Source organism: Salvia hispanica, chromosome 1 (genome assembly GCF_029641045.1).
Source record: "Salvia hispanica isolate PSC_SH4W2 chromosome 1, Shi_PSC_v1, whole genome shotgun sequence".
NCBI classification, from domain to species: domain Eukaryota; kingdom Viridiplantae; phylum Streptophyta; class Magnoliopsida; order Lamiales; family Lamiaceae; genus Salvia; species Salvia hispanica.
The window spans coordinates 58,233,205-58,254,621 of NC_142692.1; the positions used below are offsets into that span (position 1 = coordinate 58,233,205).

General features: G+C 35.1%; 1 protein-coding gene across 2 annotated transcripts; it reads left to right on the forward strand.

Annotated features, from left to right (window-relative positions):
- The first annotated feature begins 611 nt into the window (after window positions 1-611).
- LOC125222400 (transportin-1-like) lies at window positions 612-14,849 on the forward strand. Of its 2 annotated transcripts, none has more exons than XM_089067148.1 (29): window positions 612-990; window positions 1,618-1,905; window positions 2,359-2,448; window positions 2,554-2,631; window positions 2,731-2,811; window positions 3,502-3,552; window positions 3,739-3,824; window positions 4,590-4,656; window positions 4,739-4,795; window positions 4,913-4,942; window positions 5,022-5,081; window positions 6,130-6,243; window positions 7,024-7,137; window positions 8,450-8,548; window positions 8,925-9,047; window positions 9,166-9,240; window positions 9,397-9,468; window positions 9,845-9,955; window positions 10,101-10,184; window positions 10,596-10,703; window positions 11,182-11,283; window positions 11,378-11,440; window positions 11,525-11,602; window positions 12,136-12,207; window positions 12,878-13,002; window positions 13,379-13,430; window positions 13,523-13,591; window positions 13,673-13,732; window positions 14,185-14,849. In XM_089067148.1, the coding sequence occupies exons 1-29, from the start codon at window positions 802-804 to the stop codon at window positions 14,269-14,271; spliced, it is 2,685 nt and encodes an 894-aa protein (XP_088923274.1). In that variant the 5' UTR covers window positions 612-801; the 3' UTR covers window positions 14,272-14,849. The 2 variants fall into 2 exon arrangements, with proteins under 2 accessions (XP_088923274.1, XP_088923275.1); XM_089067149.1 differs by having other exon boundaries at window positions 11,528-11,602.
- The last annotated feature ends 6,568 nt before the right edge of the window (window positions 14,850-21,417 follow it).

Genomic DNA, 21,417 nt, shown 5'->3' on the forward strand with positions numbered 1-21,417 from the left:
ATTCCCATTTCATTTTTTTCTATGTTTTTTTCTTCCATTCATTTCATTGTTGTTGTTTTTTGTGTTTTCTTTTTTCTCGTAGGGCTAGAGCATTGGCTGGGCTGTTGCTGGGCTAGGCTGTGAAAAGAGCATGATGATGTGGCATGAGAAGTTTTTGGCTGAGCTATTGTTAGGATAATCCTATTATGGATGCTCTAAGTAAAGGAAGAATAAAGTAGAAAATGAAAAAGGTAGAGAGATGATAGAATTAAGTAGGTAAAATAAGTGAGAAGAAATATTTTTGATTTTTATTAAAAAGGAAATGACTCTAGCTATGAAACTTATCAAAAATAGCAAAATACTTCACTACTATGGAACGAAGTTAGTATAATTTTCAATCAGGAAAAATGAAATAACTATAATTTTCGATCATATAGATTATTTGGGAAAACATGACTAGTTTATGATTTGTGGCAAAAATGAGAACATTGCCATTTGATTGATTCGAAAAAGTAAGCCAACTGGGAATGGTTTCTTTGTTCCCCGCAATTCACCGCCCACTTGCTGCGGGGCCCACTTTCAAATTTACAAGTTCCCTAATTGGTTCTCTGCACCTGTCCGCATCGGATCCCGCCTTTTCAAAGCCCAAAAAAACCCAAATTCTCTCTGAAAAATTTCTGTCTTCTTCTTCTTCCTCGGAACAGAGCCTTCAAATTCATCGTTGCTTCTGCTTCTCTTCTCTCTCAACTTCTTGTCTGAAAATCGTCTCAATCTCTTTTGCTTTGGTAAGCGGGATTCAATTTTGCGTTGAAGTAGTAAGGGATGGCATCCGGTGGCGAAGCGGTGGCGTGGGTGCCGCAGGAGGATGGACTGAGGGAGATCTGTGGGCTTCTAGAGCAGCAGGTGGCTCCCACCGCCGATGATAAATCGGTGATTTGGCAGAAGCTAGAGCACTATTCTCAGTTCCCCGATTTCAATAATTATCTCTCCTTCATTTTCGCGCGAGCGGAGGTTGATATGAGCCTTAACTCTGAACATTGACTTTGCTTATAATTTTGTGGTGATTGGAGGCTGAATTGTCTTAATGACTGCTGTTACTTGTTAGGTTCAGTTAAAAATGGAACAGATTAAGTTCGGGGGGGAATTGTTGTATCAGATTGTGCAAATATGGTCGTGTTTTGAAATTCTATCAGATTGTTATTGGATAATGCTAAGATTTCACCTGTTGTAATGTTCTATGTTAGTTAGATAAATTCTGGTGGGGATTTAGAATGAGCATAATAACTTTTCAGCAAGTTGTGCTACTAAGTCAAACAAAATAGCAGAAAGTTTAACTGGAAGATGCAGTAGTACAAGTCATTTCTTTTCAACTGACATGATAATACTGTGAAAATGGAAGGTGTTCAAGGTGATACCGAGTGCTTAATCAAACAAATTTCTATGAAGTGAGCTCCACATTTGGATTGGCCAGGATAGGTGTGGTCGCTTGAACTATGTAACTAGTGGGTTGTGAGAACTTTTGGCTTGATGATGTTGGTTGGCCAGTTGCTTATACTAATAAATGGTGTCCAGTGAGCCTTTTGTGTTGAACATGTGCTGTCTTAGTCAATTTAATTATATGTAAATGTAATATAACAGGGAATCTCGGTTGAGGTCAGGCAAGCAGCGGGCCTTCTACTGAAAAACAACCTTAGAAGTGCATTGAAAACCATGCCGCATGCAAACCAACAATATATAAAGACGGAGTTGTTACCTTGTGTGGCAGCAGCTGATAAACAAATTCGGTCTACAGCTGGGACCATTACTAGTACTTTTGTTCAGATTGGGGGAGTTGCTGAGTGGCCTGAATTGCTACATGCGCTTGTAAAGTGTTTAGATAGTAATGATTTCAATCACATGGAAGGTGCTATGGATGCTTTGTCTAAGGTATAATACCTTGATTTTTCTGGCTATTTATGAATTTCAGTATCCTAGATTGTTTCCTTTGTTTCACTTTTATTTTTTAAATCATTTTTCTTTATCATAAGTTCATTCTGCATTGTTGGATTATCTGAATAAGCACACTGTACCATTCTGTATCTCTTAGCCTCAATAAGATGCAATGCATAGGAGTAACACAAGATATTTTGTTGGGATTCTCTTTGCTGATAGCTTTTGCAGTTGTAGTTATACTGTTCATGCTGGTTTCCTTTGTCTGTTCTCAAATTATATTTCTCGCGGAGAAAGAAAAAAGAGCTGCTCATATTTTTTTTACTCCCTCCGTCCCATTCAAGATGTCCACCTTTCCTTTCTATAACTTGTTTTCAGAAAAGAATTCTGAAGCATATTATGTAGTTCTGCAATTACGAATGCTCTAATATATCTTTCAATTCAATGCAGATTTGTGAAGATGTTCCCCAAGTACTTGATTCTGATATTTCTGCATTATCTGAACGGCCCATTAATGCTTTTATTCCTAGATTCCTTCAGGTTTGTACGATATGCTTTTCTTGCTGCCCCTCCTTTCGTATGTCTACCAAAGCTTAACCAATGATTATCGAGTTTCATATTTTTTTATCACTTGTGCATAAACAGCTATTCCAGTCACCGCATGCTACACTGCGAAAACTTGCCTTGGGTTCGGTGAATCAGTATGTTATGCTAATGCCTACTGTAAGTGCATCACAATTGGACTTGGAAACATTAGTTTCTTATGTGTCTGTTTAGCTACTTTTTCAAATGTTATAAAATTCTGTTCTGATCAATCTGCAGGTTCTACATGTGTCTATGGATAAATATTTGCAAGGTTTGTTTCTTCTTGCTAATGACCCAACTCCGGAGGTGCGGAAGCTGGTAAGGAATTCTTTAATTATTTAGGGTTCTAAATTGGTGTGATTTGATGCCAATGATCAATGACCAATGACCTGTGGATGTGTGCCAAAGGATGTACTCCCTCCGTCCCACTTTAGGAGTCCCGGTTTACTACCTTTGGGTGTCCCACTTTAGGAGTCCCGGTTGGAATATTCCATAATTTGTAATAGGCCCCACATTCCACTCACCTTTTTCAACTCACATTTTATTATAAAACTAATATATAAAAGTAGGACCCACATTCCATTATCTTTTTTCACCAACTTTCCTTTGTATTTCTTAAAATCCGTGTCGAACTCAACCGGGACTCCTAAAGTGGGACGGAGGGGGTATAAAAGTTGAACGGACATAGGTTGTTCAAGTGTTATGTCACTTTTATGTTTTGTATAATGTTTATAATTGTTTATGCATTTGTTTTAATTTAGCTGATGGGATCTGTCATTGCCTGCCTGTTGCATGTTTAAACTTTTGCAATTCATGTTCAAATGTATAGTCTTTCTTTTCTTGTGTGCCTATTCAAATTAATTGAACATAGGATTTGTTGAGGTAAAAAACCTTTTCTCTATTATATGCCAATATGGTTTGTTGGTAGGTCATACATTATTTCGAGGCTATCCAATTTTTAGGTAATATATATTGAATAATTAGAGTTTTCCACTCATTGCTTGACAGGTGTGTGCTGCATTTGTTCAGCTAATTGAAGTTCGTTCTGCTGCATTGGAGGTGTGTAATTCATTTGTATATATTTCAATGCATATAAGTATTTAAAGTTTCGAATGTCCTCAATCATCCAATTCTTATTTGCTATTACCTTGTTAATTTGACCTAATAATCTACTTATCAGACTCTGTTACTCACCCTAAATATTTTTGCTAATGTTCCTGATACCATTTCAAACATATATTGCAGCCACATTTAAGGAACGTCATCGAGTATATGTTGGTAGTCAACAAAGACCAAGATGATGAAGTGGCTCTAGAGGCCTGTGAATTTTGGTAAATAGTTGCTCTCAAGATATATAATACAGTACTGACCACTAAGAAACCGTATATGCCTTCAAGTGATGAAGTTTGTTGTGATTTTGATATATTACCAAGTTTCACTTTATTTTCGTGAAATATTGGGCTATTCAGTTAACAGTTCTGTATCACAAGTAAAAAATTCTGCAACTTCGATTAATGATTGCTGTATAAGACTTCTTTCAACCATGAATCCAATATTTTGAAGCTCTTGTTTTCATTAAATATGGATGGTTAATGTTTTGTTGGATTACTTTTACTTAATTGTAAATCAGTATTTATGTAGGGTTAGAAAGGGAAAAAGCAAGATGAAGTGAATTGTATATTTAAATTTTGGACTACCTTTACAATCTATGTGGTTGTTTTTCTCTCTTTCTTTCTTGTGGGGATTCTCTCTGGTGGATGAAGTTTTAGTTAATAATTGATTTTGAAGATTTTGAAGTTCAATTGAGTGATTGACTAAATATTTTACTTAAGTTTCCGGCATTATATCTGCTGCATGACAACATTATCTGTAGTGTTTAACACATAGTAAATCACGTTAATGGTTTTAGCTATAACATTATCAGTATATATTCTCATGCATATAAATACAGGAACTCGAGTTCTTCCATTTGTTTCCCATGCATCTGCTATATTTGATATTCCTTATTTTCCCCTGTCTTTCATCTCCTCTTAGGTTTGAACTCTTGGATGTTGAGATCTATCTTTGTTGTTAAGTAGCTAGCTTTTGCTTGACAGGTCTGCCTATTGTGAAGCTGAACTGCCTCCTGAAAACTTGCAAGAGTTTTTACCACGTCTTCTTCCAGTATGATTCTTTCTTGATTGCACTCCTCTCTATCTAATAACTTTACCAATTTTTTCCATAATATGTTACCCTACTTTTACAGATTTTGCTTTCAAACATGGCATATTCGGATGATGATGAATCTATTGTTGAGGCCGAGGTTCATTTCTATTTTTATTTTTATTTTTATTTTGTAATTATTGTCTCAACCCTCGATTTCACTGATTTATTGAAATTACTGCCCTTTGTTTTCTCTTCACTACTTGTCCTTTTGCAGGAGGACGGAGCTCTTCCAGATAGGGAGCAGGTTATATTGCAATCCTAACAGTTCATTTGGTCACAGTATTTTGATATGATACATGTCCCTCAGAAATTAGTTAATGCAGGATCTGAAGCCTCGTTTTCACGCATCTCGCTTTCATGGATCGGAGGATGTGGAAGATGAGGTAATTATGATATTTCTTATTGGTTCTTTGGTGGTAGAGATCATGGACCATGGGGTAACTACCCATATTAACCTAGTAAGTCCGGGATGGGCACATCTCTAGCAATACCTGGCCTGACAGAAAAGCACCCATTGACCCCTGGTGTATGGAAATGCCATCCATCGCAATCAAGGCTAGTGGCTAGCCGCAGTATTAGTAATGAGAAGAATTGGGAGCATCAGGAGTCTGATGGACGAAGAAATACTTTTTGGCCAGACTGGGTATAGATATTAGATCATCACCATTAAAAAGTGGAAACTCTTACTGAAGAGGCTGGTCTCCCACAACCGCAACAGTAGGTGAATGCATGAATTGTCTTGGAGAATCAGCTCTGGGGCCTTGTCCAGGCCTGTCATGTAGAACAGAGGGGATAAGTTGCGCGAGACGATCGTTCCTGGTCAACTGATCGATTTTGCAGAACTACCTTGTGGGGTGCAATCACAGGCCACGAATCCTTGATGCTGTGCGTCTGGATAATGAATGTGGTGAAAGGGCAAGTCGGTCCAAATTGGTAACGTTAAAGGACAAAGTAGATAAAAGAAGAAATGAATCAAAATAATGTGCTGAGCTTGAATGAACTTGAAGCAAAAGAAAGCATCTTCACAGTGTAGCCTCCCAACAAATCTGCAGTCTCAAAGTTCTATAAGATGATCAGAAACGACTACAACCCTATACTTAAATAAGAAGGAAACCAAAAATGCAAATGTTGAGCTTTGTCCTTCAAACACAGCCTGACACACCCGTGCTAATCCAACTACTAACTAGTAAGACAACTATGGAAAATAAATGTGGAAATAACCCTAGGAGTGCTCATGTAATTGGCTCAAAATCTGGGATTGCTCTCATTTAGTACCAATAGGACTGGAATTGGGTTGCTCACCCTTCTGCTCTAAACAATACTAATACAGATTCATTAGTACTGCATCATTTCTTCATATTTTTAACTGTTCCACTTTCAAGTCTTTTGTTTAATATATTTAAGTGAGTGCTTTCTTTGTTGTAATTTCAGGATGATGATATCGTAAATGTATGGAACTTACGTAAATGCAGTGCAGCTGCTCTGGACTTCCTGTCCAATGTGTTTGGAGATAGGATCTTGCCCACCTTGATGCCCATTGTGCAGGTGATGATTTTTGTTGATTGAACCATTCTTGTTTTTATTTTTCTTAGTTACTTTCCCTTTCATGATTCATCATTGTTAGAATCTCCCAGGGTGTATATCATTGAGATTTTTTATTTTTAATTTCTTTTTTAAATATTTATTTCAAATCCCGATGGAGTTTACTAAACATAATCATTTGCTAAATAATGGTTATATATTGGAGGTTTTCAAGAATGCTGCATTGCCCTGATTGCTGGTCGTCCAAATGCATGTAAAGCTTCACACTTGTTTGACACTAATATTGGATACATATTAATATCATGGAAAATAATTGACTATTCAAAGAGTAGGGTCATTGTAGTGTCAGCCTGTCAGGTGTACATGATACGTTTTATGCTTGACTTGATATGTTAATTATGGAAAATGTCACTGTTCAAGTTTGAAGTCGTTTTTATTGATATACTCCCTTGTCCCATTAAATATGAAACATGTTCCGCCACAAGATTTTATTGTGTTGTTTTGTGAGTTATTGAAGAGAGAGTAAAGTAAGAGGGATGAAAAAGTAGAGATGATATTGTTTTCATTTTTAGGAAACGTTTCATTTTTAATGGGACACAGGGAGTACGATATTACTAAATAACACATTAATTGAATAAAACTAAATAAGTTCATGAGATACAAAATACCTCAGTTACATATTTGAGTTTCTGGACATGAAAGGTTCAAAAAACAGTAATTAACACTTAACAGGACACACAGGGAAGCTAATGGTGATAAAGATCGTGGTTGGCTTCTTTGCAGGCAAAGTTGTCTGCTACTGGTGATGAAGCCTGGAAAGATAGGGAAGCTGCTGTTTTAGCCCTTGGTGCAATAGGCGAGGGATGTATTAACGGCCTGTATCCACATTTGTCTCAGGTAATTTTTAGTGACACACTTCTATATGTGCATTATGACTTGTTAGATTATCAATATGTTCTGTAATTTCTGTTCTCCTTATCCTGGGTTTAACATGCACTTTGTTAATGTTGCTGTATTCGTCATGCTTCATTGCTTTGTCTACCAAGAGTTATTTGTTGTTTGTTGGCTTACATAAAGCTGCATTTGTTGGAGCCCCTTTTAGTATCTGAAAGCATATATATTCCCCCTTTCATGTTAATACTACCCTGCCAGCATATGCTGGATAGTACTTAAAGCCTGGGCAAGTTGCTTTCCTTTATATTTTGTTTCATTTACATTATGTTTCTTAAAATTCTACTATATAATTGCATGCGTGACTTTCGAATTCATCCATTGGTGAAAAGAGATCTAGACATATTTAATCTTTTAAAATTTTTAAATAATATATTGAATGATCCCGTATGTAAAAGCATAGATATAAACAAAATTCAGGTGTTAGTGCACCCCCATTCGTGGGGCCATACCCCGTCGCCCCAGGCCCGGATATTTACCTCATCGCCCCAGTGTCCCCCATGCTCCTAACACCACTGGTGGTAATTGGTTGCTAGAACTGTGAGGGAAGAAATAAGAGTACCGAGATTTATGTTTAGTAGAAATAATTTGCAATCTGCATCACGATCTTAGAAGAAAACTGGATTGGTTCAGCATTCTGGTTCACAGGTCTCATATGTACGTTATTACCATTCCCACACGGAGTTTAATTATCCAACACCCCTTTGATTTGTAAGAGGTTTTAGGGATGTGAGGCATAACAAAAGTACTGTTTTGAATGGAAGTCACGTCCCTTTGATTCTTAAGAGTATAGTTTCATTTTATCAGGATTAGTTGGTTAGGATGATCTTACATTTAGTTAGTAATAGAATCAAATTAATCTCAAATGGTGTTCTAGTATATCCAATCTTACACTGAAAGGGTTCTAAATTGCCATGTGGCCAGTGTTTTACTTCTTCTATATTTGAAAGTTTATTTTTTTTAATCCGCCTTGTAATTTCAATTATACCCTCCTCGTCCCCTTGTCATACCAATTTCAATGCAAGCTGGCTATCTGTCTATTTCCTCATGTGATAAAAGCTCTTGCCTAATCGGTCTTTAATGTGTATTATCATCCTGGTTGGTTGTATTGCTACTTTGTTTTCTTGGAGCGGATTCCTTTAATGTGTTTTTGGTTCATCAGTTTGTTCTATTCAGAAGTTAAATCTAGATTATTATACTTTTGTAGCTTTTCGTCATCTGATTTTCTTGGATTCATGTGTGTTATATTCTTTTGCAGATTATTGCATTTCTTGTTCCTCTCTTAGATGACAAGTATCCTCTGATAAGGAGCATCTCTTGTTGGACACTATCACGATTCAGCAAATATATTGTTGAGGTAATTTAATGTAATTCCTTGCCTTCCACCTGCAGTTAAGAAGAATCTTTGAGTTGGTGTGCTTTCATATTGGGGAAATCTCTCTCATTTCCCAGAATTGGACAGTCTTTTGGGTATTTCTGTTTAAGTTGGGGAAATATATTGCCACTTGTGCTTTCCACTTTGCTCATCTAATCACACACCCATGCAATTATCATATCTTCAGCCTTCTGTTACAGAATTACAGTCGATTGGCTCCAGATTATCAGTGGTCTATTGTTTTTTAAACCTGTTTTCTTGATTTTTGTTTCATCTTTATTGGTCCTATGCTCACTTGGTGTCCGTGATGAGATTATTGAGTTTACATTCACCCCCCTCCTTCCTTTCATTGTTGTAGGGAGCTCATCAAGAAGGTCATGATCAGTTTGACAAAGTTTTGACGGGTTTACTACGAAGATTAGTGGATGATAATAAGAGGGTTCAAGAAGCTGCTTGTTCGGCATTTGCAACACTTGAAGAGGTCTCTTCTTCCAACTTTGTCTTTCAAGAAGCTTTTAGTAAATGGATTCATATTATTGGTCTGATTGATTCATAGTTATTTCTTTCTTCATTTAATGTTTTTCCTATTGTATTTGCAGGAAGCTGCAGAAGAGTTGGTACCACGATTGGACATCATTCTGCAACACTTAATGTGGGCCTTTGGGAAATATCAGGTACGTTTGTTTTCCTCTTCTGAATGCTCTTTATCACTGTTATGCGGTTAGAAGCTTAAAAATTTCTTATTAATCAAAACATGTGTAACTTTCCCACTGCGCATTTTGCTCCCTTTTCTATTTCTTGTCTTTTTTCACAAGCCTCTTTGTCTACAGAGAAGGAATCTCAGAATTGTATATGATGCTCTGGGGACATTAGCAGATGCTGTTGGTGGCGAACTGAATCAGGTCTACACTGTTCATAATTGCGCACTTCAATTGTGTTATTATTTCTGTCTGAATGTCTTTGGTCATCACCATTTTGGGAGACTAATTTGTTCTAAACATATTTTTGGTAATTTACTATAGTATGTTTTGTTCAACGGTATTGGTTTTCTATATACTCCCTCTGTCTCAAAGTAGAACACTTTCCTTTTTAGTTTGTCCTATGAAAGATGTCACATTTCCTTTTTTGGAAAAAGTCCTCTCTCACATAAAACATCTCCTAAAATCTCGTGCCATCACCCAAGTGTGACATCTATTATGGGACGGAGGGAGTATTCAACACGTCTAGTCTTCCCCCTTGTTCAGCAATGTAAGGACAAAAAATGTTTATTTATTGCAGCCTAAATACCTTGAAATCTTGATGCCCCCACTGATTACAAAGTGGCAGCAGCTTTCAGACTCTGACAAAGATCTTTTCCCACTCCTTGAATGCTTTACATCAATAGCACAGGTAAATTGTAGTCTCTTTGCAATAATATGTTTGAATATGTTCACTTGTTGCTGTGCAAATAGGGCTAAACTATATGAGTTGAATGTTGTGAATATATCTGAGACAAGATAGTGGAAGAGAAACTGAGTAGCATGGTCTCTTTCAGGCACTGGGTACTGGATTTTCGCAGTTTGCTCAACCAGTGTATCAGAGGTGCATAAGCATCATCCAGACTCAACAACTGGCCAAGGTTTGAATTAGTATTCTAGCTGTTTACTGAGTTATTATCTCAAGTATCATGTTACTTAGTAAGTTAGCATTTACTTGAATTGTAGCCTGATTCTGTTGTTGTGGTTTGGTTGGACTTGTTACTTCTTTCTGCTTTATTTTTTTTATGCACGAGATCCGAACTTAAATAAATCATCAGTAGAGCCTAAGGGATTAAACTATTTGGTTCTTTCACTTTAAAAATGTTCAAATATAATAGTTAGAATGTGCCTGATGCATTTCAGTTTGATAGAATGGATACCCTGGATCAACTTGACTTTTTTACATTTAATTAATATTCCCATAATCTCTTGATACTTTGAGGTTATTGGATTTTTTTCTCATTTTTCTTCTTGCTATGAAATACACTAAGAATTGCATGTCTTCCATTCAGGCCAATCCTGTTTCAGCTGGCACACCATATGATAAAGAGTTCGTAGTTTGCTGTTTGGATCTTCTCTCAGGACTTACTGAGGGTCTTGGTCCTGGCATTGAGAGTTTGGTAATTCTTTTTCCTCGATAATGTCTAATGTTGTGATGCAGCACCATGTACTCATCTTGTTTTGCAAATTTATTCTTGGAGAAATCTTCTTTGTGGGGCGCCCCTTGCACTGGACTACTATATTTGGTCATGTTGGTTCCTTATATAGTTGGAGGTACTTTGAATGTTAAATGGGAGAGAACCTACGTATTAATGATACTATGTGATGTTAGTGGTTCAGTGTTATATTCTTCCCATTGATTTCTTATTGCATAAGCATTTTACTGAACAGTAACTACATTGAGTAGTTCTTTGTTGAACTCTGTGATACTGCTGGCAAACTTTGACTCTTACTTGCTAAGTAACAAGTTCTGGATGCAACTTGGAAATAGCATAAAATTATGCTTATGAGTTCATTCCATCTGTGTTCTTGTATATTTTATTTTTTTGGGTCTCAAAATTTCCTATTTATCATTTTTACTCTGTTTTTGTGACTAAGGTTTCACAAAGTAATTTACGAGATTTGCTGCTGCAATGCTGTGTGGATGATGCCTATGATGTCAGACAAAGTGCTTTTGCGCTGCTGGGGGACCTTGCTAGAGTAAGTTTAGAAAGATTCATTTTTTGCTTTGGTCCAACTAGTTACCCTAGCTGGGGCATCCTTTCAACAGGGTTTTCTTTGATGATGTGATTAGGTCTGTCCTGTTCATTTACATCCAAGATTAGCTGAGTTCCTTGATGTTTCTGCTAAGCAATTGGTAAGTAGAATCATTTATCTGATTCATTGGCTTGTGTTGTATTAGATCTTCCTTTCTAATGGTTCAGTTACCTTTCACTCTCAGCAGAACCTCCCAAAGCTGAAGGAAACGGTATCTGTAGCCAACAATGCATGCTGGGCAATTGGTGAACTAGCAATAAAGGTATTATCCTTCTTGCCTGGTGTCAAGCCTTATAATCTGTGAATTGTAAGAAATTGATAAATGTTATAATCTGTATGTATAATGCAGAATCTCTTAATTTGTTCATGAACATTCCTGGATGTCATATGCTTATGCTGTCAGATAAAAGAAGTAATTGTGAAATGCCTTCACAATAATGCTAAATGATTGCTGATAACTATTGACAGCAAGTTGATCCATGAAGCCTTCCAGTTCAACACTTTGCTGTTCAATAGGAAGTACCTCCGCTAGCATGTATCTGCATGTATAAATTATTTGAACTTACTCTGCGTTCATATAGGTCATTAACCTTCTGATTTAACTTTCCCTGCTATGCATGTGTTGTTCTTCAGTGTTCCTCTAGTTTTTATTACTCATTGTCTTTGCGTGCAAACCTGTTCTTAACAATTCACCCTGAATAGCAAACGGGGAGTCTATTATCTTAAAAGCAGAAATAATTCTCTCCTCGTATGTTAAATGAGGTTTGACATTTGTTGGTTGAATTTAAACATCAGGTTCGCAAAGAGATATCTCCAGTAGTTCTGACTGTGGTATCAGCTTTGGTCCTAGTACTTCAACATCCTGAGGTAACCACCTGGATTCTTTCTTTTGTTGGACTTTTAATATGTGTGCTTTAAATTTTACTCTGCCTTTAGTGTGTGGGTGGCTTTACTTTCTATTCCTTGAAAGGAATTGAGATTATGATTTATATTAAAATTCGTCCTCTCAGGTAGTTCATGCTTCTTCTTCAATTATGAGCAATTTTCCATCATACCTACTAAATCAACTTCTCACCTAATCTGTCATGTGTTCTTGCATTGTTACTCTTACTTGGGAACAAGATCTAATTTCTGTGTCTGCATTACAAATGATTTAGAAGACTGATACTTAGTCTAGGCTTGCTTTATATGTGGCATGTGGCTTGGAATCCATTGAATGATTTAGAAGACTAATACTAGATACTTAATGTTGTTCAATATTGTTTACAAAGTAGTTCATCAAGGAAGAATGTGGCGCACAACTGCCACAGTAGTAGGAAATAGTATCAAAACTATGTTTGCCTCTGTACTTCCAATTTGTCATATAATATTATTTCCTTTTGACTTTTGTGATCCACACATAAGAGACTCTGAAGTATGCTCAAGTTGGTTGGCCAGCGTATACGGTTTTTAGTTTTCTGCAAATTGGAATCAGTGATAATGTTATGGTTAAACTTGTCTAATTTCTTTTCTCATGCTGCTTATGCTGATATTTCAGGGCCTCAATAAATCACTCATTGAGAATGCAGCCATTACACTTGGAAGGCTTGCATGGGTTTGCCCAGAACTTGTCTCACCACACATGGAGCATTTCATGCAGTCATGGTGTATTGCTTTGTCCATGTAAGTTCTCTTTAGCATTTCAATTTTCATAAAAAGTGAGACTTGTTAGGCGATTCTATGTATTAAGAGTAGCTAAGGCATCAGTTTATTGCATCTATTGCATTACAAGAGAAGGTGCCATAAAGGCCAATTGCGTATTTCAAAATGAGTTAGAACATCAGTCACTGGAAAGTGCAGAGAATACATCTCCTTTCATGCTTGGCACACCTTTTTATGGGGCACAGTTTTTTAAATTGAAATACTCGCCTGTCTCCTGAATTAAATTGAAATACATCTCCTGTGCTAAGTAGGAAAAAAATTGTTGAATATTTAAATCTGTTGCCAGTTTTCTCCATTTCGATGTTAGTTAAAAATCTTTTCCCTGGAATAATATTAGGATACGAGATGACATAGAGAAGGAAGATGCTTTCAGAGGTTTATGTGCAATGGTAAGAGGTTTATGCTCTCATGTTGCCCTTGGTATTCAGATAGTGACTTCCTTTATAGCATGATTTGACAACATGATATCAATGGGTTTCAGGTTAGAGCAAATCCATCCGGGGCCTTAAATTATCTTCTCTTTATGTGCAAGGCAATTGCAAGTTGGCATGTAAGTGAAGCATCACTAATTTCTTTGTGTGGAATATGCGACAAGTCTTTTTTCTTATTTTATGATATGCTATGTTCCCAGGAAATAAGGAGTGAGGACCTACACAATGAAGTCTGCCAGGTGTTGCATGGGTATAAACAAGTAAGTAATATTGTATTAATATTTTCAATTCCTATCCTACGGTATTTTTCTTTCTTTTTGTTGACTAATTGCCATGCTGTATTGATCAGAAGATATTGATATGTAAATATGTTTTAAAATTAAAAACATTACAAGTGTTATATCACTGACAAAATAATAAGGGTTAGATCCAAACTGAAGACTGAGGACTTGTCTTGTCATAACATGGAGATATTATTGCATGACCCTCAACGCAACTGGTTGGAAAAAATGATGTGAATATCATGCAGCAATTTCGTAAAACAATCTAGAAATTGAATTTGTGCTCTTTAGTCAATTATACTGCTAGTCAGGAGAATTTGGACAGTATCCATGGCTGGATAGAAGATATGCTTGATAATTCTTCAGTGCTAAATCCTGACTTAGAAAGTGAGAATGATCAATGAATCACTGATTACTTGAAATGTTGCCAGATGCTCAAGGATGGAGCATGGGAACAATGCATGTCTGCTTTGGAGCTACCTGTTAAGGATAAGCTGTGCAAATATCAACTGCAATGATCCTCGTGGTGGAGGGTATTCCTTATATGCCTTCGTCCAAGATTCGCCAAGTCATTGTCTTCTGATCTTCTCTTCTTGTCATTGACTCAAGTATGTTCCAATCATTGGATGCATTTTCTGCTGGGGATCTATTAAGGCGATGATTTCTTGTTGGGCCTTGAAGTTTATCACGCTGTGCTTAGGGACTGCTTTCGTACAGTATCACCGTTTTCATTGGGAAATTGGTTTGTGCTTCTTTGGATTTCCGTACACGTTTGCAGGGCGGTATATAGAAGAAGTGGTAGGTCTGAATTTTGATTCATATTTTTTTGTTGACATTTTGGGTCGTGGAGTTGTGAAATTCTTTGTTTAATGGGAAGAAATCCAGTACACAAGTTTTGTTAGGATGGTGTCGATGCTTTGTTAGGATATGTTGATTCTGTAATTTGTTTGTAGGCAGGTTTCCCGTATAGATGATGAGAACTCACAGAAAAGATAAAATGTACAATAGTCTTTTGAGTGATGATTTGATACGAATATTATGTGTTTGCTTTAAAATTTTAATGTTGTATCATTTTGGGCGTTACCCATTTTTTTAATGTCTATTTGGTTTTGTAACGCCAAGGATCTTTTATTGAATCAGTGGTTTTCGATGGCACCACTAGAGATGCCCATACTGCGGTTAACTTTGAAATTGAAATAGTCGGTTACGGTTCAAAACTAGAACCACAAACCGTGAATTTTTAGGACGTGGACCAGTTATGGCATGAAAAAGATGGAACAGGAACAGCGTAGGAACCGCCTGTTCCGAGGCGGCTAAACCACAAAAATAGTCATATTTAAATATACATATATGACTGACGTACATTTATTTCATTCACTAAATATATTTTGTTTAAATTCTGCTACATCCGTCCACCAAAATTTGTACTCCTTCCGTCCCATTGAAGATGATCAACTTTTCTTTTTGGTTTGTCCCAATCAAAATGACTCATTGCTTAAAATGGAAACCCCTTTATCTCTACTTTATTCCCCCTCTCTTACTTTACTCTCTCCACTTAATACACAAAATAAAATTGCATAAAATCCCGTGCCGTCCAAGAAAGGGGTCATCTTCCTTGGAACGGAGGGAGTACCACTTTAACCCGACACATGTTTTAAGAAATGTAATGAAAATTGAGTTGAAAAAGTAAGTGGATTGTGGGTCCTACTTTTATATATTAGTTTTATAATAAAATGTGAGTAGGAATGAGTTAGTGGAAGATGAAGCCCAATACCAAAAATGATAAAAGTGAAATGGGACGAACTTTGGGGGACGGACGGAAATAGAAAAATGGCACAAATTTTGGTAGACGGAGGTAGTACTTAATAAATACTCCTATTCCTGAAAATTATATACTTCCGAAAAAATAGACTCGTTTACCATTTTGGCCATCCCCCGAAAAGTAAAAACATACTGGAATGAAGTGTTAAACCCATAAGAGCATCCACAATGGCTCTTGGGCTAGAAATTGGACACCTCCTGCCACGTCATCAGGACTAGAAACTACCTACCACATCACTAAGACACCCAATTACACAATAGTGGACTAGAAACTGGACTAGCACTAGGACTAGCCGCTATAAACAAAATAACAAATTCATATTATAAATTACAATCACGCAGATACAGAATTAATTTACGACACAGATACGGAAAAATGCAATCATTTTATTTAAATTAAAAAAAAAAATTACATCCTAAAAAAAAGTACTCTCTCCGTCCCAGAGAAGTTGGCATACTTTGAAAATGACACGGGATTTTAGGAGGTTTTGTTTTGTGTGTTAAATGGAGAGAGGAAATATAATTTTTATATTCATGTGAGAGAGAACTTTTTTCAAAAAGGGAAATGTGACATCTTTTGTGGGACAAACTAAAAAGGAAAGTGTGTCAACTTTTCTGGGACGGAGGGAGTACATAATTAAAAAAATACATAAAAAAATCCTCCTACTTCCACACATTCGCACCCAGTTGCCGCACGCCATTCACGTATGAGTTTCGGAATTTTTTTTTAAAAAAAATTAATTCTAGACGGTCGCTCGCCGATTTCGAGTCTGCAATGGCGGCTAGCGCCCGCGAATCGGCTAGAGCTCGCCGATCGGCTAGCCTAAATTGTTCTCGTCGGCCGCAATGTAAGCTAGCCTCCATTGCGGATGCTCTAAGAGCATCCACAATGGTTGTGGATTTGCAAATGCTTAACAATAGTCTCACCAAAACTCCTTCTGCCACATCATCATGGACTAGCAACAGCCTAGCCAATCCCTAACCAAGCAATATCCTAGCAATAGTCTAGCTAATGCCTAGACCATCAAATTAAAATGACAAATACGAAATAGATTGAAAAAAAAATGGAGAAAGTTCAAACATAATTCAATAAAATAAAATTAAAAACATACTACTTCATCCGCCCCAAAGAATATGCATTTTGGGTTCGGCATGAGTTTTAATGCAAAATTGATAAAATAAGAGAGAGGTAGAGAGAAAAAGTAATAAAAGTATTGTTAGTGGAGAATATGTCCCACCTCATTAGAGAGAAAATAGTTTCCAAAAGTGGAAAGTGCATATTCTTGTGGGACGGACTAAAATGGAAAGAATGCATATTCTTGTGGGACGGAGGGAGTACAATTTTTTTTTAAAATGAGTACTACAATTAAAAAAAATAAACAAATACAAATAATTCCCTAGCCAATACCCTAGCCCAACAAATACGAAATTAAATTGGAGAAAAAAACATAGTTTATAGTACTAATTCGAAAACCTTCGTCGTATTACAACTTTTGTAAAAAAAATACAACGATTAAAACAACCATTCAAAGAACATACAAACGATATCAATGTGCAATCCTACGTGTTCATAACTCTTCGACTATATCGCGCTGGAGTCGAATACGGGCTTCTTGCTGTCGCATAGTAGCAAATGCTTGTACCCTTTCGGCGTCGTCGTTGGGTATACCCATGCGTACAGGGGCGGTGGCCACACCGTGGCTTGGTCCAACACCATTTTCATTGGCCTAATCAGTGAGTTCTGGAACTTCATTCTCGACTATCATGTTATGCATGATGAACATGCATACATGACATCATCAATGCAGTCGTCGTACCACAGTCGTGACGGACCATTCACCGCAGCCCATCGCGACTGGAGCACAGCAAATGCCCGCTCCACATCCTTCCACGCAGCCTCTTATCGTTGCGCAAAATAATTTTTTTTAGATCTGTTGGGCATTTGATCGTCTTCACAAATGCGGGCTATCTGGGGTATATTCCATAGCCAAACAGTAGCCCATATCATGCTGGTTGTCGTTGGTTACGAAACTAATGGTCGGACCCACGCCTAGGCACGGGTAATTTAAGAGGGGCGATGACTGTAGGACGTTGATGTCGTTATTCGATCCGGCAATCCCAAAGTACGCATGTCATCCACAGCCGGTAGTCAGCAACGACTTCGAGGATCATTGTGGGATCTTGCCTTTGAAATACCATCATCTCTATTTTTTCCCTCTATCTTTCCTTATATTCGCATAAAAAATGTCACATTTTTCTTTTTTACTTTGTCCCATTAAAAATGCTATGTTCATTTTTATTTTAAATCCTCTCACAAATATAAAAATTATATTTTCTTTCTTTACCTAACAACTAAAATAAAACCTTTTAAAATTACATATACAGTGTGATATCTTTAATGGGATGCCGTGAGTACAAAAGAGTATAAATATATTAATGACTACTGATGCCAGAGAAAAATAAATTTTTGGTCACTGATTTCTCTGCTCCTATTTATGGGGGTGAAAAGTATTGGACAAATAAATAGTGAAGGCGTTGAAGGAAATCTTCTACATAACCAAAACTTCTCTATACAGTTAAAACGGTTTTATGTTGCACCTGCACGTGGCATTTCAGCGATGGGGGTTATATACTAAATTACTAAAAAGATTTGGAGGTTTATATATTAATCCCCTCTGTTTCAGAGATTTGCTTTGACTTGAATGAACAACTAAACAAATATTCATGTGTGTGTTAGGTGCGAATATTTCCTAACCTACACATTTTGACCTCTCCCTTTTTCACATTTCACTTTTCTTTAGCACCACTAGACAGTGGCGGATCCAGACCTCGATAATGATGGGAGCGAAAATTTAATATTTAAATATTTAATATTTAATTTATTAATATTTTTAATAATTAAATAAATAATATTATATTAATATTTAAGTAGCACTAGCTTCGTTAATAAAATATAAACATGAATTAGCATGCAAATATAGGCAAATTAGTAAAAGTTTAGATTTTATAAAGTATTTAAAGGTATTATTTTGATGATAAGAAATAAATATGAATAGATTTTATAAAGTATTTAAATAATATGAATAGATTTTATAAAGTATTTAAAGGTATTATTTTGATGATAAGAAAGAAATATGAATTGATAAACTAAAAGAGTAAAAAATGAAAAAAATATGCTCTTGTTGAGGATTGATCCTTAGACCTCTTAGGAAAAAATCAACACACAAACCATTAGAGTACTCCATTTTATATGCCATTTATTGAAAACAAAGTATATTTCTACACTCCACGGAGGGGGCGGATATGCTATTTTCGGCTCGATTCAAGGGAAAGTTTAGGCTCTCCGAACGGCCGGGAAGGGGCGACCGCCCCCTCCCTCCTGCCCCCCCCTAAATCCGCCACTGCCACTAGAAGGTACTAGGCAGGGAGCATAAATAGAGAAAAGAAAAGGAATTTGTTCTTTATATTATTTGAATTAAGATGTTGTGACTTGATTGTTGGAATTTTATATTCTTCAAAAATACCGCATGTTATATTGAATACATAGCTGCTAGGTTTGTTGTTGATTGAATTAGTACTAAAGTTTGTGTAAACGTGGCACAAAAAAGTTAACACATGATTTAGCTCATTAGAATATGCTATTACATGCAAGTTGCAATCAGATATTTTGTAATTTAACTCATTAGAATATGCTACTACTTTCAAGTTGCAACCCGATATTTTGTAATATAACTAAATTTGTGCGTGAATATCATTATATTGTTATTATCCCTTCTCTACTAATTTTAGAAATTAATTAAATGATTTCTTATAAATAAAAAACTAGGTAAGTAGGTCCAACAACACTTCAAATGCTGCTAAAATCGATGAAACAACAACTAAAAAATCAGACCCACTTTACCCAAAAAAAAATAAAAATTCAGACCCAAGTAACGACCCACGTCTTCTAGCAAATGAATAAATTTTTATTTACTAAAATTATGAGAAATTGAATAATTAGTGATAGTATAAAATAAGTCCTAGTATTTAATTAGGGCTTCTTTCCGCATAGGAAATAGTAAGAAGCTTCCAAAATATGACGCCTTTTGACTACATGTTTTCACCGTGGGGACTCATCACATGTTTGAAATTTATTACTAATAAAATTTCTCGTCAACGCGTGGCTGTTTTTCTTGAAACATTAATTAATTCAAAGCTTTGAGTTTGACACATGACTTTAATTAAAGAGAGCCACTCTGTTTACTATTTACTGTAATTCTATAAAAAGTTTAAAATAAGCTAAATAACTTTTCATGTTATAACTCTTTTAATAATTATTTTTTATTTTTCGAAATAAATTATTCATTTTAATACTATATTATTTCAGAGTCAATGGTAACAGTATTTACAGAACTCATATCCATGAATTGCAAAGTATAAGATTTAATTTTATGTACCATTCTGTTCTTACTTATATTAGCATAGTATTAAAATGAATGGATACATCCATAAAATGTAGTCAACCAATTTGAACCGAAAATATCAAATGATTCAAAATGTGCTTTAATGTTAGGGCAGAATTGTTCATCGATTATATATCCATTAGAGTGAACTACATAAATGATATTTGATCTTTCACTTTCGCACGCAAATATTACCTGATCTTTATTGTATATCGTTTTTGGTACCCAGTAACAAAAATAACCCTAGGTACCAAATTTGTGATTATTTTGTTATGGAGGATAATTTTAGAAATTTCCATTAAATAGTATACCAAACATGTGATTATTTTTTTCTTCATTTCTTATTTCTTTTTTTCTTCTTTAGTTTTTCCTTCTTTCCTTTTTCTTCATTTTCTAATTTCTTTTTAGTATTTTATCTTCTTTTCTTCTTTCTTTTTCTCATTAGTTTATGTTTGCTCTCTTTTCTTTTCTCTTCTTTTTCTTCTTTCTTTTTAGTGTTTTATACATACATCTAATTGCATTCATAATATAAATCAAGAACAAAATACCTAATTAAATTAATTATTTAAAATATTTAAATCAATTAAATATTTTGTATTGAATTGTTTTATACTCATTTTATGGTTGAAACACCTAACTAAAAATATTCAACTCTTAATATCATTATGAATATAATTCATAATTTTAAATTTTTATTAAGATTATATTGATTAGTTATTAATTTAATATAAAATAATAATAATAATAATTATTATTATTATTATATAATATTGTGTGATTCATAATTTAAATAATTATACTATTATTATTTATTAATTACAACTAATTTTAGTATTATAACAATAATATTATTACAATAATTAAATATAATTATAACTATAACTATAATTAAGTATATTTGAATGATATTAAAAAATAAATTAATTATTAATTTATAACATCAAAATAATAATTTTAATATTGATTAATAATAATAGTAAAAAGAGTGAGAAGAATGAGTGAAGAAATTATAATATCACTTTTGGTACTTAGTTTTTTATGCCCAAAATAACCTTAATGATACAAATGGAAATATGTATTTTTTAGAGGGCATTTTGGGGTCAAAATTGCATCAGGTACCAAAAATGTAATTTATAGATACCAAAAACGATATAAAATAAGAGTTCATGTATCATTTATATGCGAAAGTGAAAGATCATGTACCATTTATGTAGTCCACTCTATCCATTAATATGTTTCATTCAAAGGGTACTTGAAATGATATTAAATACTAGGGTATCTTCTTTGTAATTTTAGTTTCTCTTTTTCTAATTATTTCTTCTTTTTTTCTTTTTTACCTTTTAATCTCATAATATAAAATTGAAATAAATTAATTAATATTAAAATTTATAATCACAAATC